Here is a 27,489-nt window from a genome sequence, read left to right on the forward strand (position 1 = left end):
TAGTAATGTATTCTGATAGCACACTAAGGTCATCTGCTAAGCACACACGAACATTCTTATTTCTTTTTATACTCTCCAAATTCATGAGATCTGTATTCTGTTCAGTTATTACTTTTTAGTAGTCACTAATACTAGTGATTAGTAAAAAGTAACATAAAACTATAATAAAAAGGATAATGTATTTGAGATTGAGTAATTGAATTGAAACAACAACTTGAAGTTTCTTTCTAAATAAGTTGAAGCTTGTTTCTGAATGATATATGCTATTAGTTTATGCTGGTTTGCTGTTGGTGGTTTGCTGTTATGTCTAAATCCCAAAGCTCATACAATGTTCTAGGTCAGGAGTCGCCAACCTTTTGGACCTCAGGGACCACCAAACTCATAATTTTAAATCCCAGGGACCACTAAACAGTTCTGTTGGCGTGGTCTAATTTGTGGGTGTGGCTTGGTGGTCATGTGACTCGCTGGGCATGGCTTGTATGTAAATATTATAAATATTTATATAAATATTGAATTTTTTATTAAAGAGCAACTTTTACCCAAAATCAGGCAAAGCAGGCAGGCAGATTGAGTTGCTCATAGAATCACACATTTATTCAGAGATCTATCTATCTGCCATTAGCTAGCTCAGTCTGTCACATAAAATTTGCTTTCAAGCAAACTCATAAAATTAACTCACAACATAACATGTATGTAAATATTGAAATTTTTATTAAAAAAGAGCAACTTTTACCCAAAATCAGGCAAAGCAGGCAGGCAGATTGAGTTGCTCACAGAATCATTCAGTGATCTATCTGCCATCGGCTAGCTCAGTCTGTCACATAAAATTTGCTTGCCGTGAGTCTGCAGTGAATAATAGAACCCTCAGTCCTAAAGGAGGTTCGGCTCTGCTTAAAAGCAGAGCCGAAGATCTAAAGACTAGCTAGAAAGCAGGAAATCCAACCATTTCCTGCTTCCTAGCTAATCTAAATCTGGCACAGCAGAACCAAGTGATGGTCAGAAAAATATCAATTTAGCAAGCAAGTTTTCCGGGTAAGGAGTGAGTGGGTGGGGAGGGTTCCCGCAGGCCATGTGAGCGGGGCAGCCTTGTGTTTCTACACAGTCTGGATTAATTGCTTTGGGGGGGTGCTCTGGGGGTGAGTCCACTGGTTGGCGACTGCTGTTCAAGGCTTCATAAAACGGCTCTATTTCTCAAACTTTCCCATCGCCAATCAGCATTTTTCAGGGCAGTGTTGGATCTCTTGTTTTCTTTATATACTCTTGTTCTCCTTTCTCTGATTTGTATTGCAAGTTTAGTTACCACATACCACATATGAGCTGATGTTTTCAGATGTATTCATCTGACCATAATCTGCATGACATAATGTTGGCATTTCTTTTCAATTACCTAAGCAGGATTTCATATTGGATATGGTCCTAGCTTCTTAAACTGAACATGGATAATACATAGATTGTTGTGTTTCATTCTGATCATTTTATCCCTTCTCATCCTGTTTGTCATTTTGAGTTTCAAGGCTACTAATTATAGGACTCTTATGCCTTTCCTCTTTGACAAAACCTAAAATTTAGACCCTTAATTCCACCTAAAGAGGCTGATTTATAAATCAGATAAATGTATGATTCTAAATTTTGAGTAGATAAAAGGTAATTAAGGCAAAAAATGTACATTTTGTAACTTAAAGTATAGTGTGATTTCTCTAGAATGGTTAATCAAAATGTAGTTTTTGGTTGATCTGGTTCAAATTCTTAGGTTAATTTTATGCAGCTAAATCCCAGTAAGTTGTAGTCTCATATATTCAAATTTTTATTGTGTATAATCATCAGGCAAGTAAAAATTGCATGGAATCTTAAGTTAATCATAGTTAATTTCATAGTTTAAATCCTAAACCGTTAATTGTTAACTGTTAACTGTTAATTAGTTAATTGCTCAGTGGGAAAGACAATATGTTGCAGTTTAAAGTTGACTAAACATAATTTAAATGAAAAAGTTTGCCAAGAAAACTGCAGATACTTGTCCAGGCAGTCTTTGAGAATTGAACATGATTGAACGACTCTCCATAATTACATTTAGCCACACTGAAAAATTAAACATGCCACAGTTAATTAAAATGTAAAGTTTCCAGGCTTTTCCATGCAGCTTTGCCACTGAGAGCTACAAGTATAGTCCTCTTAGATTATTATTTTTTTCATAACAGTAGACTGGGAATTAAGTATGACTTCTTTCTATATAAGAATTAACTTTGCATGTTAATAGAGTTATTGGCAATATTTCTTGATAAGGTAGAAAAAAGTGGGTGTTACACTGTCCATCAGATGGATTTGTAACTGTCTGACAAACTGTACTCAATGAGTAGTCCTTAACGGTACTACCTTTACATCGATGGAAGTAAGCAGTGGGGTTCTAGGTTCCATCTTAAGCCCAGTACTCTTCAATATCTTCATAAATGACTGAGATAAAGGAATAGAAGGGGAATTTTTAAAATATGCAGATGATACTAAGCTGGCAGGAATAGCCAACACCCTAGGTCTGTCAACATAGCCAACATCAGGGCTGTCAACTCCTGGCCCACAGGCTGGATATGTCACACACTGGCCATGCTCACACCCAGTTTAGTGAAGGGGAAAAAAGTCTGATATGTCACATGATACTGCTGTGACGATGTGAGTTTGGCACCCCTGCCCTAGATGATAGGCCAGATGGATCTTGTCAAACTTGAACATGGAGCCCTAACTCATAAAATGAATTTCAATGTAGAGAAACACTTAGGCAAGAAAAACTAAAAGTACACACATAGATTGGGAGAAACCGGGCTTAATAGTAGTAACTGTGAGAGTGATCTTTGAATCTTAGTGGACAACCAACTTATGACTGGGCTGCTGAACTTTTGAAACATCATATGATATAAAAAGAATCATAGTGCCTCTAGTCACTGAAAGTTTAAACAATTAAAAGCATACATTTAAAGTTCATGAATACCGAAAATTAAATTGCGTGTTAGCAGCCGGTCAAACTTGCTTATGATTTCTCATTAGTTTCTTTATGCAAAGTAAACTCACTTTCATCTGGTAATTTTTTTTATTTTGAAGTGCAAAACTGTGTGTATGTATAAATAAAAATAAATATTGTTACTACAGTATTTAAAAGAAACAACTAACAGAGCAATTCAATTATGTATCTTTTTAAATGTTCTTAAAAGTGGAGATTTTAGTCTCTGGATTCTGTTGACTATAGTTATTGGGGTTATATTGTTAGAAATTGTGAACTTGACTCATCTTAATATTAACTCTAGCAAAAGTTTCTCTATTGATACAATTTAGATAGCAGCTTTAGAGGGCTTGCTTCTGTTTGGACTGGTACAGGAAAATAATTAATATTTTATAACATGTAAAAATGCTACACCTTTGCCCTGTAATAATGTTTATGTACAGGGTTTCATCTGGCCACGCCATCTTCCAATAAATATTCCATTAAGCTCCTTGCCAGACAGGAATACTATGACTGTCTCTCTATTTCTGTCTCTGTCTCTGTCTCTGTCTCTGTCTCTGTCTCTGTCTCTCTCGCTCTCTCCCCTTCCCCCTCTCCTTTTCTCCCTCTAATTGAGCAGAACACTTCCATTAAAGGACTACTCCCTCTGCATCTCTCCCACAATAGAAAGTGAATTGAAGTCTTTGGGGAAGGTTTTTTTTTTGTGCTACATCTGTGAGGAAGTAATTGATGGATTAAAATGGGTCTTGAACAGCAGCAATATTCTTGTATTCTAGAAGATTATGCATTTTTGACAAGGGAAGTGCTTAAAGGTGCTATGTTTGTAGTTCTGGGTGTTCCCAAACATCTTTGAAGACTGAATTTGAAATACTCTGAAAGCCATTCAGAATTTCCTCTTAATGTTACTAGGCTATAGTTCCTTCATTCTTTTTTCTTGTCTGTAATTGTATAAAGTTATCCTTTGGTTAAATGTGTTAATATACTTAACTTCCCATTCTTTTCATACCAAGCATCATAGAACATAGGTAATTCTGTGATAGAGTTCAGTGTGGTAGAGTGTGTATATATACTAAGCAAATAACTTTAGTACTTCTGGTCTTTAAATGGAAAAAAATTAACAGCTACATAGTTTAGTAATGGATTGTAAAAGCCTTTTGAATGCCACTGCTTTAGCTAAGGATGGTGTTGTATGGTAACACTATAGTTTCCCAAACAAGTTAGGGCTTGAATGCATGCTACATTACTCCTTTTATTACCTGCATTTAGGGGTAAGTGTTCCTAAGATGATAGCAAAAATCCAAAAGGATATAAAGTGGGTAGAAAAAGCTAATATGGGATTAGGGACCTAACAACATCATAAGGATTCAACCTACATTGTAAGATGGGGAATGAATTTAAAATACTGGGAAAAACCCCAATTTAATAAGAATGCTTCACACTTTTTAACTGTAGATCTCACTTGCCTATTTTTGTTCAGAGTGGCTGGTGGAAAGAACTAAGGAAAAATGGGAAAACTGATGGATTGCAAGTGAGAACTAATAGAAAATAGAAAATATCCTGCTGTTGAAAATGATCTCATCAATGTTTGATTCTTTACAAACTCATGGAGAATATATATGAGTCTATGTCTATGTCTTGGCTATAACTTCATCAGATTCTCATTTGCAGATATGTTAGGTGAATAGCATGTGTATTCCAGATTGGTCATAGGTTGTATTTAACAGTTTCTAAATTAACTTTCTGCCTGAGTTTGCAAAGTATATACAATACGTCATAAACTAACCAAATGGGCTTCATTCAACACACTAAGCCAAACATAAACCAAGCCTAGCTAAGATTTGCACAACATGTAAACGAGCTCATTAGATCTTTAACTAATTTAGCTAAACATATAATGAAACACAGTGTATGGAAAATAGTAATATATTATTTTTCTAAAGTGAATTCCATTGACTCAGTAAAGATGTCTGTTAAGGCTTGCATCAGTTTATTAAGATTCTTTCATATAAAGAGGCACATCTACACAAAATGTGCCCTTTATAGAATTATGCATTTCAAAAAATTGAGGACTTTGTTCATTGAAGTTAGAACTTGTCTCTGGTCTGTGGTAGGCTATAACAATCAATAGAAATGAGAAGTGGAGAGACGTGGCCCATAGAATCGCCAAGAGTCGGACACGGTTGAATGCATAATCTCATCATCATCATCACAAATGAAAAGTCTGAATTTTACATGAAAACAGTTTTGGGGAAATGGTAAAAAAAATCTACTTCCCACATCACAATTATACAAAAACTTGGACATAGCAAACATACCTCTAAAATGTAAAATGTGATTTTAGTAAATAAATATTTGCACAGGTGGGGTCTGGGTATATAGGCTCAGGCATGAAGTATTTTCCTGTTGATGTGCTTCTTTGAATTCTGTGATAGTTTTATGCAAACAAGTCTAATCCAAGTTAATTGTGGAACTTTTCAGTTATATTTAAATCTAAACACTGTTTGGACATGAGTTTATTCTAGCATACGGAATTAGTTTTACAGCCAATACATTTTTAGATCTGGTGAGAACAAACCTTTAAATGGTTGATAGTAGATTATGGTGTTGTATATTCAGAGTGCAATATTCAGGTTCATGCTGTTTATTGGTTTTTAGAAACTATTCTGTGGCATTTATAGATATGCATACTTTCATTTAACTTTTATAGATGTTTTTCTATATGAAATCAGGAATGTGAAATTAGTGGCAAACTGTTTCCTTGTTGCTATAAAGAAACGATCATGGATATTAGCAAGAGTTCAGTTAACTAAAGGGAATTCACTTTTTGTTAAAGCAAATAAAGCTTTATTCTGATTTTCAAACAATTGGTTTTGAGCTGGATTCCTTGATATTTTCTTGCTAGACTGAACACAGGCAATATTTAAATACCACATTCTTGGTTCTAGAATTCACTTAATTTCTTGTATAGTGAAGGCACGCTGCAGTTTCTGCAGCACACTGAATTACAGGTGTAATCTTGGATCAACCTTTCCTAATCTGTCCAAATGTGTTAGATAACAGCTCCCACCTGACTGTATTTTCTTGCCTGCTAAATTGGGATCATATTATGTCTTTGGATAAATCAGAACTGAGCCCTATTCCTGGCAGGTGTCTTTATTTTTCTCTTGATTTATTGTGACAGCTAATTCTTCAGTAGCCACCAGATTCCTTTAAGCCAATGCCAATTAAATGTGGTACATACACTCATTCAAGCTCAGGTTTTCAAATTCTACTGTTTTTATAATTAAGGATTTCTCTCTTGTATGTTAATTACAATAAAATTAGATTTATGTTAGATAAATATATGGAGAAAATGTTTGAGAAAGAAGCAAACAGTAGTGTCCTATGCATTTACAATATAATCAGTGACCAAGTTTTCCATGTTCTTCTGCTTGACTCTTCTTAAATCCTGCTTTGGTATATTTGGTGTATTACTAATCACATTTTCAAATTGCAAATACCTGTCTCTGAGGAAAAACCCTGACTTGGAGAAAATCCTAAATGCCTTATTTATGAATAATTTATCAAAAGAAACAAATGAATGGGTGGAAAATCTAAGAATGCACATTTTGTATAATTGAATGTAGATTTCAAATTATTTATGTGGGTGAAGAGAATTCAGACAAGTTCAATTTATTCCCTAAACTAGATTTGATTATAGTATAAGCCTCAAAGTATTTTTCACAAAGGTATGTATAGAAAATAATCCAACTTGTTGCATATTGCCACCATGACTTTGTTCCTGATTCTGGATAGAAAGGCTTGGGGTTAAAGATTTTTAAAACATCCTGTATAACCCAATTATCTTATTCTTTTTGGTAGCTGCCTTTCCTTTTGCAATTCTGACTGCGAGGGGTGCTTCCTTCAAACGAGGACTGTTCTGTAATGATGAATCCATCCAGTATCCTTACAAAGATGACACCATTTCATATCAGTTGTTAGCAGGGATAATTATTCCTCTCGATATAATTGTTGTAAGTTTTATCCCTCACTTTCCTCCATTAGACTATTTGTCATATCTTGTATTTTTGGGTAAATATGATATCAAAGTTGGTACTTGCTGGTAGAAAGATATCATTGGTTAAGCCTTTCATTTGGACAAGAAGAAATTGTTTTGGATGGAGGGTAGGGGTTTATTTATGTTAACAGAATTTTTCAATATTTTTTAAACTTCAAAATGCAACGCTTATTAAAGCTTTTATCAACCTGTTTGCATGTTGTATAAGTCTTATTTTAAGGGAAGGAAATGGAAGAGATAATACTAGATTTAAATTGTTTAGTTTGAAAAATAAGTACTGGGAAGAAGAAGTAAAATTATAGCTGAAAATGATCAGTCCCATATATTGCATACTCTACCCCAAAATTATAAAAGCATTGTCCAGGTCAGTGTCCTTTTATAAATCTCTTTATTATCTTTGACATGTTCTGATCTGGAGAATCATTTACTCTGGAATTTCCACAGAAAGAGAAATCCAAGTCCAATATCATATTCCAGGATTGCAGTAAAAGTAAATCTGGATAACCTCACACATTGTCTTCTTATTTTTTTTCAGTTTGAGACATGTTTTTCCAATCTGGCCAATTACCTTTTTTTTAAAAAAAAATTCTGGTTGGCAAATGGCTAGATAGAATTTTTTTCTACTAATATATCTGAGAAGAGTTTCCTTCTCCTCTTCCTTCTCCCTCTCCTTCTCCTTCTTCCTCTCTCCTCTCCCTCTTCCCCTCCCTGAATATAGTGCACTTAAAATATTTAAGCTCTGTAAATATTTTTGTCTTCTCCAATATTTCAAAAGTAAATAAGATCCCCCTCCTACACCCGTCATGCAGTTGAAACTGGGGGAAGCATGGACACTGCATTTTGCTCATGGTCACCCTGCCTATGATCTTGCGGATTTTTAAAAGCCAGTGTTCATTCCTGGTAGATTTCCTGTAGGGCAAAAATCCAAAGTCAAGTCCCTCAGGAAATCCTTGAGGAATTATTTTATATACTTAATCTGTAAACAAGAGATTGCAGTCCTTCCCAGTTGTATCCATCCTCCCTATTTCTTGATTCTCCCATGAGCTGTTCAGAGCATCCAGAAGTGGGAGGTGCTTCAGTCTCTTCTGGAAAGGCTTGGCTTAAAACTCCGGGACGCTCCTCCTCCTCCACGGGACACCTCCCCAACGTCCCCCAGTTTTAGCTCAGCCTTCGTGGTAAGAGGTTGTGCACTCCCTGACTGGAACAGTTTTCTGATTCAGCTAGTCAAAATTCAGGTTTGCTCTTGGGTTAATTCAGCTTGTAAATTTTTCCCCAATTAATTTGGCGATTTCAAGGCTTGTGGCTCTATTAGGTCATCCCCCTGATCAGTTTGAGAGCAGTTCTTTGTGGCTGGCGGAGCTTGCCACTCCGCAGGCAGCCTGAGACAGCCACTTCAGGCAATTAGCATATCTAATCCCCCGATTGTCTTATCTCTGCGATCTTGGCGGAGCACTCACAGCCGCGGCTCACTTCTCCTTGCCGTTTCGACTGACAGGATCATTTATCTGACAATTTAGAGAGTCAGCAGCAGCGGCTCATTAAACTGCTCAGGCAATTAACATCGGAGGTTCTGCCTTCCCACCATTTTCAATGGCTGGCTTCAAGTTTGTGCATAAATATCACAGGCGCCATTCCCCGCTGGTTTCCCTTCTTGGGGACTGGGGCAAGTACCTTCCCACTCCACTTCCCTGGCATTATTTCTCTTTTATTTTGCTGGCGTTGGATAAGCAAGCTAGTCCTTAAACAGGAATTTTTTCTTTTTGCAACTGCTTTTGGATCATTACATTGGAGTGAGGCCGCAAGTGCCATTTCAAACAGCGGGACCTTTTTGACAGGAAAGGATCCATCCAGGCCCTGTATAGCTGGTTTCCCTTGTTGGGGACCCTTAGATACTGTTTCCCATATACACAGTTTTACATGTAGATATGGGCACGTGCGTGTGTGTGTGTGTGTGTGTGTGTGTATGTGTGTGTATGTATGTATGTGTGTGTGTATATATATACATACATACATACATACATACATACATACATACATATATACATACACTCCTGGAGAAGCATTCTGCTTTCAACCACGGGGTAGACATCACCTCAAGTACAAATAAGAATAATAATTATTAATAATAATTATTAATAATTATTAATAACAATAACAGCAATAATAACAGCAATAATAATAATAATAATAATAATAATAATAATAATAATAATAATAATAATTTTAAAAAAATTAAAGTTAGAGGCACGAGAATCAGTCCTCCACAATGGAAGGTGACAACGTCTTCCGCTCCAAGACAAATAAGTCCCGAGATAAGTCAGTGGGCCCCAAAAAGGCCTCTAAGGCGGTGGATAAGGATGCCCATAGATGGCACCAAGCCTTGGAAAGGCAGTTGCAGAAACGGGCCAGGGAGACAGACAAAATGGCTATGACACAACAATCGGATCAGGGCCCAAGTACATTGTTGGGGTCCTTGGACTTATCCACCCAGCCCAGACAGGCTATTTCTGGACAGCCTCCTATAGGCATATCTCCTCCAATGAGCACTGCCTGGAAAATCCCAGAGGCAACCTTCACCCCTACAGCTGCCGGTTTAAGACAGGAGGAGGGATTATCTGAGACTATTTCCATCGAAATGAGGCAATGGATGGAGATGGCCATACAAAAGGGCATTGCAGCTGGAGTTCAGCAATCCTTCCAGACCAGACACTTTTCGGCTACTTTGGAAGCGGGACCCCTGTCTGCTCAATCCTTTGCTCATATGGGACATCATCAAACTCAGGTATTCCCCAATATTCCTGACATACCAGTCCAGGGTCTTCGGGAGGTGGTGGAATTAGATGACCAGGATGTTCCCATGGAGGTGGGTTCGATCCATCAGATGGACTTGGAGTTGTCAGAGGCTGACCCACTAGAACGAGGAATGTCGGATGACGAAGGCCTCATTCTGGACTAACCTACCTTTTCTGGCCTTTTTCATCCGCACCTCTTTAAATCTTTACTGTTCAAAGCAAAGAACACCGCTAAACTAAGCACATCAAGCCCTCATCCATTGTCAACAGGGTCTCAGGATGAATCCAAGGATCTGATATTCTCACAACTGGCTAATGAGGCAGAAACTATTCCTGTCCCTCGTATGTTTGCTGAATTAGTACAAAATCAATGGGCATCAGCAGCATCCTTACTCAGCCCCAACAGGGTACGATAAATGATATTATAATTTGGCACCAGAGTTTTTAAATTTTCTCAAAACATTGGAGGTGGATGAGCCCATTGTGGCACTGGCCTCTTCTTCAACCTTTCCCAACGAGGCCGAGGAAGCCCTGAGACCGGAGGAAAGGAGAGCAGAGTTGGCACTCCGTAGGGTGCATGTTTCTGACGCCTGGGCCATTAGGGCAGCTACAGCTGCGTCCTTTTTTACACGGTCCTCCCTATGATGGCTCTTCCACTTGAGGGATATATTGCCGGTGTCAAATGTCAGAGTCCACCAGAACATTGCTAAGATTATTGCAGCGGCAGAATTCTCCGCCGACGCCACATTTAATGCAGTCAAATTCTCGTCTAGTGCCATAGCATCTCACATATCAGCACAGAGACTGCTATGGCTCAGACACTGGCAGGTGGATACCAAGCATAAATGCAAGCTGGCATCAGCCCCAATATCGGGGGATAAATTATTGGGCAGTGTCTTGGAGCCCCTGCTAATTGAGAATAGAAACAAGAAAAAAGTGCTTCCCCCTCTTTTTCAGAGGTCTGAAAACAGAACGCCCCAGTCATTTCGAAGGGGCTCCTTTCAGCCCTACTGTCAAGGCCCATACGTTCCCAGATCGCAGAGAACATCAGGCTACAGGCCTAGTTTTAGACAGGATAGGTCGGAATCTTCCGATAGAGGTCAGCGGGGAGGCCAAAACAGAAGAAACCCCAGAGGTACCAGAGGCCGATTTTTTCGTTGCCCCAAGTGAGTCCTTGACAGCAGCTCCCATTGGAGGGCGGCTAAAATTGTTTGCTGATCAATGGGACAGCTCCACCTCTGATGCATGGGTCAGGGACTCTGTTAGGTTTGGTTTGGCGCTAGAGTTTCAATCCTCCCCCCAAACTTTTTCCTTAGGAGCCCTAGGTCCACAGACCCCATTAAGAGAGCGTTGATGCAGGAGGCTATCAATCATCTTCTGCATATTCAGGCCATTAGAGAGGTCCCATCTGAACAACGGGGTCAAGGCTGTTACTCTCTATTGTTTGTGGTCCCAAAGAGTTGGGGAGGCTGGAAGGCAATTCTGGACCTCAAACGTCTGAACAGATCATTGGTTTATCGAAAATTCAAGATGACTACTCTCCAGTCCATTCTGCTCAGCATCAGAGAGAACGATGTCCTGACCTCTATAGATCTGACAGAGGCTTATCTACATATATCAATTAGACCTGCTCACTACAAATATCTTAGATTTTGCTATTGTGATCGGCACTAAGAATATATCGCCCTAACGTTCGGTCTAGCTTTGGCCCCTAGGACTTTTACCAAGGTCCTAGCGGCTTTGGCTGCCCTCCCTCAGGATCAAATCTATTCGTTTACAATGTTATCTGGATGATATTTTAATTTTGTCATCTTCCAGACATCAAGCAAATTTGGATACCAAGATTACTCTGGAGACCCTTCAAGGTCACGGCTTTTCCATAAATTGGGATAAAAGCCATTTGATCCCTTCAACTAGGTTAGTTCATTTAGGGGCAGTGATAGATACCATGGAGGGCAAGGTTTTTTTCTCTCAGGAAAGGTTGAATAGTATCCAGTCTTTGGCCAGAGAGTTCAGAGCCTTAAAGAGGGTTTCCCTGGCAGTTCTGTCTCAACTGTTAGGGAAACTGATTTCTTGTATTTCCATTGTGACTTGGGCTCAATTCCATTCTAGAGATCTGCAATGGTTCCTGCTACCTTTCCAGCGATATGGAAGAGCCACTTCCAACGTCCGGATAAAGGTACTGCACAATGTTCTCCGCTCCTCTGGTGGTCAGAAAACACGATAAACAAGGGGTGTCCTTTCAAGGAACCTTGCAGGGCAACGATCACAACCGATGCCAGCCTGGTAGGATGGGGAGCTCACTTCCAATCCCACACTGCACAGGGAAGTTGGACTATTTCTGAACAATCACAAAGCATCAACCTGTTGGAGCTGCGAGCAGTTCATCTGGCGTTATGCAATTTTCTACCCCTTTTCCAATCACGCCATGTTCTGGCCTTTACAGACAATATCACAACCAAGGCCTACGTAAACAGACAGGAGGGTACCCACTCCAAACTTCTGATGCTGGAGACGGACAGGTTGTTCAAGTGGGCCGAGGCCAATCTGTTTTCTTTCAAGGCAGAGCACATAGCAGGGGCCTTAAACACACAAGCGGACTGGCTCAGCAGGGCCATGATAGATCAGACAGAGTGGCACCTACACCCCACTTTCTTCCAGGAAGCAGTGTGGAGGTTTGGGCAACCGGTGATCGATCTATTTGCCTCTCCCCTTAGTGCCCAATTGCCCCGGTATATTTCAAGGTGCCCGACTTAGGGGGCAGAGGCTGTCAACGCCCTGCGTTGTCAGTGGCCTCCCGGACTTCTATATGCGTTTCTTCCACTCCCTGTAATACCCAGGTTGATCCAGAAGTTATTGGAGGAACGAGCGGAATTGATATTACTGGCCCAGGCGAATGTGGTTTGCGGACTTACAGGACCCGTCAAGAGAACAACCTTGGAAAATTCCACCGTTGAGGGTTTCCCTCTCGCAAGGGCCGGTACTTCACCCGGACCCACAATGGCTCAGCCTAGCCATATGGAGGTTGAGCGGAGCCGTTTAAGGACCCAACAGATTTCAGAGGATGCCATTGCTACCATACAAGCATCCAGACGGTCCTCAACAAATTGTATATACGAGGCCACGTGGTCTGCTTTCTGTTGCTGGTGCCGGGGGTCTAAGATCGACCCAACCACCCCATCAATAGGACAATTATTGGACTTTTTACAGGAGGGGTTGACCAATGGCCTATCTCCAAATACTTTACGCCGACAGGTGGTGGCCTTAGCCTCGGTGGTATCCTGGGGTGACCTTCGTTCCATAGTGCACCATCCACATGTCTGCAGCTTTCTTAAGGATGCTGCAAACTTACGACCACCTGTAATTCACCACTATCCCACTAGGGAGCTCAACAAGGAGTTAACCGCACTTACAACTGGCCCGTTTGAGCCTTTAAGAACTGCTAGTCTCAAATTCCTGACATATAAGGTGGTCTTCTTAATTTCAATCACATCAGCAAGGAGGATTTCTGAATTGGCAGCATTGTCGATGAGAAAGGACCTGTGCATGTTTCATGCAGACAGAGTGGTTCTCAGGTTGGATCCATCGTTCACCCCTAAAGTAAATTCAGTCTTCCACAGAGCGCAGGAGTTAGTGCTTCCAAATTTTTGTCCGAAACCATCTCATAGACTGGAGCAACAATGGCATCGACTTGACGTTCGAAGGGCGTTAAGCATCTATCTAGACCGCATGGTGGCATTTCGAAAATCTGAGGCTCTATTCCTATCCTTCAACCCATCCACTTTAGGACACAAGGTGTCGTCGACGACCATTGGTAGATGGTTGAAAGCCACCATAGCTAAAAGTTACGAATGCCAGTCCATCTCAGTTCCTAAGGGCATTGCAGCCCACTCAACAAGGAGTGCGGCAACATCAGTAGCATGGGCCACACGGGCTTCCATAGACGAAATTTGCAGAGCGGCAACTTGGGCTTCACCATCTCCCTTTGTCAGAAATTATAAAATTGATGTCTATGCCTCAGCGGACGCTTCATTTGGCAGAAGAGTCCTGCAGAGGGTCCAGAGAGTTTAGGAGTGGATTTCGATCCAGACGGAGTCCCTCCCTAAGGACAGGCCAAGCTTTGGTATGTCCCACTTCTGGATGCTCTGAACAGCTCATGGGAGAAAGGGTGTTGGTACTTACCTGATACGCCCGTTTTCTGTGAGCTGTGAAGAGCATCCAGCCCCACCCATTTCTTTCCATCTGGTGGGGTTCCATTCCGGTCAGGGATCTAGATTAGGTGATGAGTTCTGGACTTTGGCACTCAGTCTTCGCAAAACTGGAGGACGCTGGGGAGGTGTCCCATGGAGGAGGAGGAGCGTCCCGGAGTTTTAAGCCCAGCCTTTCCAGAAGAGACTGAAGCACCTCCCACTTCAGGATGCTCTTCACAGCTCATAGTGAACGGGCGTATCAGGTAAGTACCAACGCCCTTTCTCTTTGTGGACTAAATTATCCACAAAGAAGGATAAAGAGAGTAAGACTTTGTTTGGATGTGAAGTTGTAAGGAAATTCAAAAAGATCAGCATCTTTAGCACAACCAGAAAAAGAGGGATAAACATTTGGTCCAGTGTTCTCTGCTAAAGATCACTTCACTTTGTGTCTCTGAATTATCACCTACTAGAAATCATCAGGCTATCTCACCTATTTCTGTGTCACCTAGCTGTGACTTTTTGTGATCTTATGATCTACTTTTTAAGTTTCTTTTTTGCTCTCCATTTTTTTCCTTTTTGTTGTATTTTCAGTTATAAGATTGGAGGCAAAAAATGACTTTAAAAATTGGTAAGCCATGGTGGAAGATATTCCTTCTGAAAAATAAGGTAATATACTTCAAATGAAAACAGTTTCTGTGACAGTTATCTTGGTTTGTATATCACCTTCCTTAGGACCTTGTTTACAAGAATACTACACAACATTTATTCTTAATTTATCAATTACAGCTTGAGTCATTCTTAAGTGGATCCAAATAAAGATACTATGACCGAACTTTTAAACGTATTTCTCTTTATTTTACTCCCTGACAGTCCTGATGATAAGCTAAATATTCTTTTTTCTCTCCACCCATCCACCCTTTGTTATGTAAAATATGTCAACTTCTTTTTCTTGTTAAATAAAAAGAAAGAAAACTGTGCTTAAAACAGTCATTACAAGGGTGGTGCTTTTATGTCTTTTGAACCATTGTGAAAAGTTCATTGGTTCCAGCTGCCAAAATCTGTAAGCTACATGGGATCTCCTATAGGAGCCTAAATGATGAATGATTGTGGTATTTAATATTTTTGTATATTTGCCTTTTATTTTAAATTAGCTATTTAAGCAACTTGGAACAGCTGCAATTTAATCACTAGAGCTATAGGAGGCTGCCAACTTGTTTAATTTAATGGGAATTTCTCCCCCCCCCCCACCGCCCATCTTTCTGTTAGTGTTCCCATTATAGAGGACAGAAATAAAATAATGATCTCTAGAAAGAGAATGTTATTAGAGTTCCATCTGTCACCATTCCTGTGTTTGCTAAATGAATCAATTGGACCTCATAATGATACTTGAATTTTATTTTTTTAATTTATTACGGTCTAGCTCAGGGATGTCAAACTCACGGTGTCACATTGTCATCATGTGACGTATTGCAACTTTCTCCCTTCGCTAAAGCGGGGGTGGGCATGACCAGTGTGTGATGCATCCGGCCTGTGGGCCCCAAGTTTTACACCCCTAGTCTAATTTATTTCTAGTGAGTTTTTTCCTTTTACTGAAAAAAATGATTCTACAATAGTTATGTCATCAAAGCAGGACTTTTTCTTAATGACTGTGTGGATAAATGCCTTGCCATTTTGTTATTCCAGATATGTACATATTGAAAGAGAGACAACATTTATTATTGCATTTTAAGAAGTGGGAAAAGTGGCTGTTGATGATTTAAAATAACATGATTTACATTTTCACAGCAGAAATGTAGCATAAGTGAATGGATTAATCTTCCCTTCTGATTTTAGTCAAGGTTTCGTCAAGGTTCATGACCACATTCACTGAAAAGGAAAGGATTTGCCTTTTTTGTTCCAATTCATCCTAAGGCATTTGACGGATTTTCACCTGATTTTCTGTACTCATATTTTGTTGAAAACTGAGTTTCTAAAAAAAAGTTAGTTTTTTTTACTTCTAGTGTAATTTTTTTTCCTATCAAAGACTGAGAGGAAACATAGTTTTATGAAAAAGTTCAGGCATCCCTGATTAAATTGTATGTTTCAGCAAATCGCTAGGTAAACAGAAACTGACATACAGTAAGTACAAAGTCTAATATGACAACCTTCCTCAAATTTAAATGCATACTTACTATTTAGGTGCAATTGTTTACATATTCCAAATGAGAAAACAATGAATATGGCAGATATGGAAAACTGGACACCCCTTCCAGTCAGGACTTTACTGTACTCCTTTTGACAGAAATGATAGTTTCCAAATCATTCTGCTTTTGCGTTTTAGTTTTTTTTCTCCATTCTTCCCTAGTTTAAAATATTTTAATCTGTCCTTGCATGCATTGCTTGTTTTGAGAACTCCTACAAATTTTGAATATTATTAATATCAAGATGGGGGAATATGAAGACATTCCAAAACATTGATATTTTTTCCCTTTTATGAATGATAGGGAGTTATGTTCCAAATTCTTCTCTTGAAATATCCAGCCTCTTTTCCTCTTCAGGAACTATTGATTTTTTCCAAAGGAGATAGTAAAAATCGAAGGAGTGTCAAATCCTATTACACTTGTCATAGGTGCTGTTTTCTTATTTTGAATAGGTAATGGCTGTTCATATATAATAGCATGCATTCAGATTTATAGAAAGATGTCACATTTACCTTTGTTCGATGTACAAGTTTTGTCAAATTCTGTTTGCTTACAGTTTCATTGAAATGAAATTTATTAGGCGTCCCTAAACTTTTGTATACAATTGTATGATAAAAAAAGCTTAAAATGTATTAAACTAAATAATTCAAAACAGTGAAATTTACTACGTTAGTCCAAGATTGCTCAGAAATTTCTATAGAAATTGAATAAGTTAATAAATAAATAAGTACAGGCATTTCATTTTGTTTAGCTTCATATGTATGTACAGTAAAAAAATAAACCAATTAGGTAATTTAATTGTCATCTGCAATTTGTTGTTGTGTTATTTTTATTAAAAAGCACCCAGACCTGTGTGGAATGTGAAGCACATCAATAGAGAAATCATTCTAAACTCCTCCCCCCTGCCAAAATATGCATTTTTAAACACAGATGTCTTCCAGTCTGGATTTTTTCCAGTCTTACTATCTAATATATATATTTAGTACATACTGTATTCTACTTGATGGAAAATATAACACAGTGCCTAGAACTGGCTTTTTGAATGTTCCCCTTCTGAAATAAGATGTATTTTATATTCTTTTGTGAACAATAGATTGCAACACTTAACTAAGTGAAAAGCCTTTCAATGTTGACATCATGAATATAGAAAAAGCAAATTCAAGTATTTTCCAAGATGAAATGAAAGTAGACAAACCATACTTGGGCTGCTAAAATCTGAGTGACCATGATAACAAGAAAATTATTAAGTTTTGGAGTTCAGATATGTGTGTTCTTAGTATTCAGACTGAATAAACAAACCCTTGCTTGTCACATGGAGTGAAATGTCCACAAAATATTTTGATATTGATCTTTTGTAGACTGAGAACCCAGTTACCAAGTATGTTCAATAAACCTAGGCTACTTCTGTTTCATGACACCCATCAGTATAGATATGGTATGTCTTACTGAACAAATTATACATTGTTACCTGAAATGGTGATATTTCTAGTTCTTGCTGGCTTATTTTCAGCATCATGCTCTCAGAAAGCAGGTAGATTCTAGGGAATCACTCAGGAATGGGTTATAAAGGAATCTAGGGCTACTTACTCCTTAGGGCCTTTAAAAGCAATATTTCATAGTGAGACATTATAAAGGTTACAGAATAGATACAATAAGATCACTATTAATTCAGTGAGTAGGCATTGTTAAATTTTTGACAAGCTGAAAAAGAACACTTCATGGAGCATTATAGAAATCATGTCTTGTGGTTACCTACATAGGCACGCACATATGCCTTTTAATAAAGATTGTTGTAGCTGAATATGCTATCTTGTAGAAATGCATGATTCTGTTCCACCCTGGCAACCTGTAATAACATGTAGGGAAGATGGAGAGACAATCTTAATGTTTTTCTTTCCAATCAATATTATTTTTACATCCCTAACTAATAAAGCATGACATTCTGACTTATTTAGCTTCTGGACTTCTATCAAGCATTGTGAAACTGAAATGGAACTTCTAGGGCAGGGTTGACAAACTCACATTGGCCAGGCAGCGTCACGTGACATATCAGGACTTTTTTCCACTTCACTAAACCGAGTGGGAGTGGGGCCAGCACATGACTCATCTGGCCCGCGGGCTGTGAGTTTGATACTCCTGTTCTAGGGCTTCTGATTCAAGATGCTGCTTCTTGGTGTCTCATCCATAAAAGGATGAGTTGAATTTGAATTTGGTTGCTTCTGTTATTTCTATGAAAGACTTCTGAGTAACAGGAAAGTGGGAGAACTTTAAGGGACACCATATCATAAGACATTTGAAGACAACAAATAACCACCCATTAATACCATTGATACTGGTTTGTAGACATCGCTGAAGTTCAGTTGATATCTCCAGTCATCGTTTATCACAAATTCAAAAAGATACATAAAATTCACTCATATTTAAGGCCATGAAACTCATCTTCTCGTTTTTCTTCTGTTTAAAATTATGGATCAAAGAGATGAGGAAATCACATAAGCATTCAAAACTAATTAAAAATGTTTACTTCTGCATAAAAGTTAAAATAGCTACCAGCAATTAAACAAGCAGTTTGGATGGAACCATTGACTAAAATGCTGCTAACTGGGTTGGACTGTGGAGTTTCTGTGGCCACAAAATGATAGTCTGACAATAGTGCTAATTAAACTTGCCCTGAAACTGACAAGGTGGTAATCAAACTAGGCAACAAGTGTGACATAATATATTAAACTATAAATAATATTTCAGGACAAGATTAAGTATCTTGTCCACTCTGTAAAGTTCCATGAAGTCATATATAAAACATAATAGCTTTTCTAAGAAGTGGCTTTGCCTAGAAATGTAATGAAACTCCTTGAGAAGATGTTCCCAAGATGGTTTACCACCAACTCTAACCCTGAGAATAATAAAGGAAATTGACTACTCTATGCTGGTTTTTCTTTTGTTAGCCAGAGTTGATGTGGTTGCCTTCATATGTGAGCCCAGGACAGTTGTTCCCATTCTCCATGGAGCTTTTGAAAACTCCAGCTTTTGTGTAATTCAATCAGATACCAATATTTCCTAGTCTACACTTTACGAAGCCATTGTAAGCCACTACACAAGAGGAACTAAAGCTGTAGCATCATATACAAAGTCAGTATTATTAAATGATCCCTGAAGTAGACCACTTTGAAGAGCAAAACTCCCTCTAGGCAACTTATGAGAAATATATGGATGATAAAAGTTTGGCAATAAAAGCATAAAAGAATATTGATAAAACTGATACACATCCATAGTTGAAACTTGCAATATTGTATTAAAATAAGATGGTTATAATTAACAAGCCACTTACTATAGCTTATAATAGATAAGCACAAAGGCTTCCAGCCAAGTTGAATACCAACACTATAAAATGTTATTTTCCGTAATTCTAAATTTCCACCTTTGGTACCTTTGTTTTTGTTTTAGGAAACCATTATATTCTGAAGGAAGCATGTCCGGTTTAAAAAGATTCCATCTAGCTGAAGCCTGGGAGGCTCCCATGTTTAAAAGTTGGCCTTTAACATTTCTGGCAAGAACATTGTTGTCTAGCCCTTTCACTTGGTTCCTGAATTTCCAGAACAATCATGTCCTTGGCAAGGAAACCATTTCTTTTGAGTAAAAGGTTAAGAATGAGTGGAAATTTGATGAAAAGTTAAATGTGTTCCTTGTGTATGGTACCATTTCTGGATTTTCCGGGAAGCAGTGTTTTGTCTGGTGGTAAGGACAGAGGGGACGATTTCTAATTCATGTTATGTGTTCATTAAAAGCAGACAGGAACAAAAATGAAAGTTTATATTTCCTTCACTTTGTTTTTGATCACTCTTTGAACCAGTCATCTAAAGATTCTGTAAAATTACTTGAATAGAACCTTTATAGGCTTAATTATTACTTAATCTTAATTAAATGGAAGCCCATGTTCAGACTTGAGTATGCAGCATGTTCTTACTTGAGTTGCAATTTTTAAAATATTCTTTTCTTTTTTCTTCCAGATAATAATAGGAGAGGCCCTTTCGGTATATCACAACTGTTTGCACTCTAACTCATTTGTGAGAAATAACTACGTTGCTGCTATTTACAAGGCTCTGGGGACATTCCTTTTTGGTGCAGCTGTTAGCCAATCTTTGACAGACATTGCCAAATATTCAATAGGTAGATTGAGACCTCACTTTCTGGACATATGTAAACCAGATTGGCGTAGTATCAACTGTAGTGCTGGTTACATTGAAAACTTCAAATGCCTTGGAGACAAAGTAAAGGTTAACGAAGGAAGGTAAGCCTGTCAACCTGTGTGCCTGGGCAAAAAAATATTTTATATTTTCTTTTTGATAAAAATGGGAAATTAACTATTTTGTAAATAGGGTTCACGACATCTCATCATTTGTCTTCCACTAGCATACAGAAGGTATTGTGCGTTTTTGCTCTCATTAACAAGAAAAACATTCCAGATTTCATTCCATTAACTAGTACTGTACAAAATAATTAGCATATGCAAATTATTTCTAGTTATATATAAGATTCTAGTTATAAAACAACTGAAGCCATGAAAAGAGAAAAGTGGAAAACATTTGCATCTGTGATTTGATAGGCATTATCACTTTGGTCTTTGTTGTTCCCTTTTAATGCATAGGCTTTATGCAGAGCTAGACAGAGGTGTATCCTAAAGATTAATGTGTTAATTACAGCACATTTCACATTCTTGAAGTTGTTTTTCTGTACAGAATCATTCCTTTTATTTCCTGCTATTCAAGCTGTGAAGTTGTTGGTATGTAGCTGGAGTAGCACCACCCAGACGTAGGAGGAAAGGGATTTCAATTTTTATGGGAATGCCAGGGCTTACAAAAATACAATTAAAAATTAAAGAAACCCACCCAAAAGATCCTTGCAGTTAGGATGGCAATGTGCCATGGCTCAGAAAGAACTACCCAGTATTCCATTAAAATCTCAGATTTGTGCTTTTTTGGAATATCACAATCCGTTTCGAAAGTCTGAAAGTGAGAGGGAGGGGGGAAGGGGAGAGGGAGGGACAGAAGGAAGGAAGAAAGGAACCAAATTACTTGTGGCATGCCCAAACCCATATCAGAATCAAAATTCCTTAAATTTTTAGATTATTGCCTAAAAATACCAGAGGAACAAAATGCTTCTAAATGAATTTATTTATATTACTGCTGAAAGAATATCCATGTTTTAAAAGAAAGTCAGTAAGGAAGGAAGATTGCAGATGAAAGACACTTAAGAATTAAAACATTGCTTTTCCTCCCTAAGCACAATTATAATTGTTGGTGTGAAAACATAGCTGTATTCCATCCACAGTATACTGAAGATTGTCACTTTTTTCCTGTCTGTTTTGATCACTTTTTTCCTTTTTGAAACAAGCTCTATCATGACTCAATTTTAGTCTCTTTGGGGTCTATATTCTGCTCTCCCATTTTTCTCTTGTTCTCCTCACGTTCAGAAAAACCGGCAGCTTCTTTCTCCCTTGTTTATTTTTTCTTTCCAACAAATGCAGACTATTCATACTGAGTTAAATCAAGATTTCTGTATGATTTCTGTAGGAAACATTAAATCTTACTTCCTGGTTATTCTGATTAAGGAATTTGCTTCTCTCTTCAGTACATTAAAAAGAAAATGATAGGTCATGTTCTTTATTCCAAAAAAGAAGTAAAATTCAGGAATCGTTTTATTAAAAATGTGCTGTGGATCATTGGAGCTTCTTTTGGAGATGAAAAAAATATTTTCATTTTCACCTTATTTAAGTAAGTGATTCGGGAGGCAACAAACAGAAAAAGTGACAGCCTCTTTTAAGGGCTTCTCTTGCACAGTATAAATTGACTAAGAGCCAAAAAGAAATATCCATCTTCCCCAGAGGGAACTTCTCCCATGATGGATGTTTGGATCTGGGATATCCACCCAGTTTTGGAGGCAAATTTCTAACCTCTCTGAATTTAAAAAATAATAATGCTAAGAGCATTTAAAAATTGGGGGGGCTCAGGGTATTTGGACCTTTTTCAGCATACAAGTGATTACGAGTCTTCCAACTCTCGTTTTTTAGCTGAAAAAATGTCCCAACAGCCGGGAGTTTTATCCAGAGACTTCTCTTAATACAGGTCGTGAGTCCATATAAGAAAGAGAACCAGTTTGCTGTTGTGGTTTAGTCCTGAACTCGAAACTGATTCCATAAGCAACAAAACAAAGAAGATCCTTTGCCACTGCAAAAGGTGCAATCCTTTTCTCCATGATTTTTTAAAGAAAAAAATAAATCCCTGAAGTTCTCTTGGCAAGATTTCAGAATAGGTTTGCCATTGTTTCCTTTCTAAGGCTGAAAGAGAACAACTGGCCCAAAATCACCCAACTGCTGCTTCCCCAAGGCAGAACTAGAATCCAGGGTCTCACATTTTCTAGCCTGATTTAACCTAGACCAAACTGGCTCTCCAAACTGAACCTACAAAGTTAACAATGGAGCCTTACCTTTGAGGAAGATTGGAGAATCAAAAGAGAACTGCCATTTTGAGAAAGATAAGTTTAGGTGTAAATGAGTATCCTTTTGTTGATATTGTGGATTGATTTGAATTGAATTGTGTTTTTATGCTCATATATTTTGCTCTATCTGTCTTATGTATGTATTTGCATATGTATTTTCTCCTGGATAATTAGCTGCAAGTGAAAGCCTTAATCTATCCTAAATCTATCCATGTATCCTAAATACATGGCTTACATTTCTTTGGAACTGAGTAGCATTCCAATATTATTTAACTCTCATGCATCTTGGCCATTCTGCTAGTCATGGGAAGATTTTTACTTTTTTTCTCCTGAGTGACGATGCAGGGAAAAATGTCACGCATAGATCTGTAATAATGAAAGGAAAATAATATTCTGATAGAAGAGAGTATCTGTAGCTCAGGGTTGAACTGCAGAGTCCTTGGTGCTCTGTGAGTTTGGCTGTTTGCTTGCAGATGTTTCATCATCCAGATTAGGTAGCGTGATGGTGCTCCATGGAATATAATATATTTTAACATATACTAATGCAAATAAATGAATATTTTGTAATTAGACAGAACCAGATATGAGGATTTGAAACCAAATAGTGCTTGAGAATACATGCTTTGTATGCTGAATTTCTCTGTTTCATTTCCTGGTATCTCCACGTATTTATTGATTTAGTGGTGGACATCCAATTTAATAAAAATTTCCAATGTGGCTCTAAAAACTGATAGAAGGGATCATTTTCCTGTAATTCTACTGAATAGACAATTATGGACTAGGTTTTATTCAATGCAAAGCAGCTGCATATGGCCATATGATTGACTTTAAATGAACACTTTGAAAAAGTTGACTGCAAATTCTGTAAATGATTCTTAAAATGTAAATATTTTACATTTCTCTACAAAATGCATCCCGGGGTGCTTTACAAAGTGATTAAAGCAACTACCTCAATATTGTAATGATGTGACCTTCTATGCACTGTGTGACTAATATGAACAATGGCTCCTGGCAATACAGGTCATGGGACTAAGCTACAATGCAGAAATCCAAGTGATTATACTACCTTTAAAACAGGTTCAAAAACTGGAAAGATGAGAAACATTCAGAGGAGAGTTGTCCATTGGCTGTGTGTACAGCATGCATTGTTTTGATATTATTCTAATTAAGCAACTAATTACTGCAGTACAGTATGAGATAATTTGAGGATTTAAGAAAGAAAGCAAGAAATTAACCAAGGGTCTTGATTCATAAAATAATCTTGCTATTAATGAAATCTACAGAAATCCATTGATGTTATTCATATATCCAGTCTAGATAACTTCCACAAAGATGCTTTAGATCAGTGTTTTTCAGACTTGACAACTTTAAAATTTGTGGATTTCAACTCCGAGAATTAACCAGCCAGCATGCTTTAGAAGATATTCTCCCCTTAATAAATACAATATAACATAGACATCATTCTTTATCCATTGTATAAAATAAAATATGCTATAAGGCAGTAGTTTTACAATATAAAATGGCTATAACATGATGCCTTTCAAGAAGATTGTGGTAGTTCCTAAAAAATATGTGTATAGAGTGTGTTACTTTTGCAAAAGAATTGGAAAAAAAATGATTCTTTGCTTGTGGCTGAGCCTTCCCTGGATGCTAACTACGAGATGCTGTGATATTCATAAAGTCACAATTATGTGTTTAATTACTGAATACAGAAGAAAGAAATATACTGGCTTATTTCATTGAAGTTCAGTAGTTGCTGATTGTAGCATGAACTTGTGGCATGCTTGCAAGAATAAAACTGGCAAAATACCTTGATTTTTTTGATGTTACTCATTATCCCTTCTGATGCCCTACTATGACTAAGAATTCATCAATTCTGTCTTGCTGGAAAAAAAATCCTTTAAAGCATGAAGCACTTTGTAAATGAGATAGCAGCTTTTTGAAACAGGTGCGGGAATATCTAAGGCTGGTGCTGCCAATCTTTGAACTTCTGATGTCCAGACAAATAAAATAGGATTCTCATTCAAACATTGATAATTGTATTCATCATTGACTTGACTATTTGGGTTCATAAGATATCTGGAGATATATGCATACTTTTATAAACAAATGTGTATGTATACACACATACATACACATAAGATTACTGTATGCTTTGTTGCTATAAATAAAATATACGATCAGATATTCTTTTAGCTCTTAAACCTAAAGCTAAAGACATCAGAAGTTGCACCTAAGGATACTCTGGAATATTTTTCTACTGTAATCTAAAGATTACTGTGTTGTCTCAACTGTAATAAAGTTTTCATGAGGAAAAAGGAGCCTCCCTCAACCATATGGCTGCACAGCTTGGAAATGTTGAGGACTGTAAACCAAGGCATCTAGAGATTGCCAGAAGTAAGGAATTCTCAGCCAGGTAATTTCATCAGAAACTGGAATACTTGCTCATTGGGCTCAGAACCCAAAGAGCCATAAAATTAAATAGTATAAAATTAATATAGTATTTGATATACTATATTTTGGTTATTACCTGATTTTGAACCGTCTGTGTTACTTGGAGTCTCTGTGTTCTTGATTATCTCTCTCCTATGAACTAGTAAACTGGCTTGCATTCAGAAGGATTTCTGCCATTCAGCTGAATTGAATCTAGGGACTGCTACACCTTAGATGTTTCGTTACAAGTATTGTCATTTGAATGAGTATGTATGTGGAAGTTCCTAGCAAAATTAACTTCATTGAAAGTAAAATGAACAAATAAAATGGAAGCCCCTGGTTTGTCTGGTGAAAGGGTGTTCGGGGTGCTGCCTATTTTAATAGCACATATGATAAGGTGATCATGCTTGATATCATGGGAAGAAGTGGCTTGGCATTCTCCAACTGTCTAAGATTACAAACGATATAACCTGGCATTGGTCATGCTGGTTGAGGTTTATAGGGGGGCTAATAGAAGCTACAGACCAAACAGATCAAAGATACAGTTTTCATGCAGAAAAGGAAAAACAGTATAGAACCCAGAAGTATTATTTGCTTTTTTTTTGCTGTTATCAATAACGTCACAAGTGCAGTAAGTTGCCAAGGTTAATGCCTCACCCTCTTTTTAAAATTGCCTTTTTATATATCTATAAGGAAATGTCAGTTTGGTATGGGATTTTTTTGTTTGTTTATGTCTTTAGAGTATATACTAATATGGGCTGCCTTACTACAGTGAGCTTAAAATTCTGCTTTAATGAAAGAGCAGTTCTGAGAACTAGTGTATATATAAATAAGCACATCTAATTTTAAATGGCCTTTGTTCGATCTAAGGAAGCACACATGGTATTTTTAAGTGAAAAGAACAAAAACAGCAGCAAGGAACAAAATGTAAGTTATTTTGAAATTATTTACAGTACAGTTTTCTGGGAGTGCATGCATTCAGGTCTTTAGATAGTAAGTATAAAACTATGTTATTTAAAGAAACATAAATTAACATTTGAATTGCTGCACCTAAAATTGTTGATACTTTGTTCATATATTGTATGAAGTTATTCTCCATTGAGTCCATTGAGTTGAAGGCTAGAATCCAGGCTGGGTAGTCTTTAGCTTCGTTGCTCTACAGATCAAGTTGAATTCTGAGGACACGCCCCTCTGGTAATGGTCCCCAGTTCTTCACTCTGTCTCAGCTCATTCAGACCATCCTAAAATGGCTTTGAATTATTTGACTTTATTGAAGAATTATTCTACTCCCTGGATTCTATTCATTGTTTAGATTAGTGGAACGATTTGACAGTTGTCCAGCTTTGTCGGTTCAGCCGCATTTTGTTTTTCACTCCCTTTTTCCTTTTTGCGCCTTTTAATTTTTTCCCTTTAAATTTCAATTCCCTTTGCTTGTGGATTGCTTTTTGGTGTTTTTGGTGTGGATTGTGGGCTGTGAGTTCCCCAAGGAGCTCGTGTGGCCTGGGCTGGGGCTGGAGTCAGTGCCGATTCTTCACTCTGTCTCCGACTCTTTTTCCTTTGCTTTCTGACAGCTGCGGCAGCCCAAATCACTTGAGACTGCCTATTTTAACAGCGGCTATCTCCTTTCTTGTTGGCAAGTCCTGCTTTCGACCAAGCTTGTCTATTTGGGGGGGCTTGTGACCTGGATATTAGATCCAGTTCTCTTGAACGGCCCCCAGAGCACCGTGGCAGCTGTGAGATGCTTAAGTATGCCTTTTTAAATTGCGGTGCAGCCAGCGCAAAGGCTCGCAAGTCACTGATCCATCAGGGCTTGTTGCTGTTTAAAAAGATCCTTTTTTTTCCTTTCTGGCTTTTTGAGCTGCTTCACTTGGGGAGCTGCACTGAGGTAATTACTAGCTTCTTGGTTGCATTTGCCTCCTGAAGCTGTGGACAGCTGCTCTAGCCATTGCAGCTAGCCTCAGGCTTAATTTTTTTTTTTCCTTCTCTCTGTCACTGACAGTTTCTTTTGGCACACACAAGATGGTGGCCAAGGGAGCTGATCTGGAGTTGTCAGCACCTCAGCAGACTAGAGAAAGAGAGCTGCCAAAGTCTCAGCCAAGCCCAAGTCAGCTGATTTAGAGGCTGCAGCCAGGATTAGAGCCAGGGCCCTAGCTCCTAAAAAAACCTTCTAGGGCAGAGGAAAGACAGGCCAAGTGAAGAAAGAGAGCCTTGGATAAAGAATTTGACAAGGCTCTGAAGGGCTCCAAGATGGCTGCCACACCAAATTCCTCATGAAGCCATGCAGCAAGACCCATTGACAGATATTAGGCAGTACTTGACAGCCTGGTCACCAAATGGCTCAGTTAATCAAGATTTG

General features: G+C 38.1%; 1 protein-coding gene across 5 annotated transcripts in view; it reads left to right on the forward strand.

Moving 5' to 3' along the window:
• Positions 1 to 27,489, forward strand: part of PLPP1 (phospholipid phosphatase 1) — an 82,255-nt gene that overhangs the window by 23,578 nt on the left and 31,188 nt on the right. For 2 of the 5 annotated variants that reach the window (XM_087927295.1, XM_087927296.1), the window contains 3 exons: positions 6,848 to 6,999; positions 14,617 to 14,691; positions 20,213 to 20,493. In XM_087927295.1, coding sequence (XP_087783421.1) covers positions 14,638 to 14,691; positions 20,213 to 20,493 — 335 coding nt within the window. In that variant the 5' untranslated portion in view covers positions 6,848 to 6,999; positions 14,617 to 14,637. The remainder of the gene's footprint in view (positions 1 to 6,847; positions 7,000 to 14,616; positions 14,692 to 20,212; positions 20,494 to 27,489) is intronic. The other 3 variants (XM_026716696.2, XM_087927294.1, XM_026716704.2) reach the window with 2 other exon arrangements.

Source organism: Pseudonaja textilis, chromosome 2, assembly GCF_049901715.1.
Source record: "Pseudonaja textilis isolate UNSWEBS1 chromosome 2, rPseTex1.2, whole genome shotgun sequence".
Taxonomy (NCBI): domain Eukaryota; kingdom Metazoa; phylum Chordata; class Lepidosauria; order Squamata; family Elapidae; genus Pseudonaja; species Pseudonaja textilis.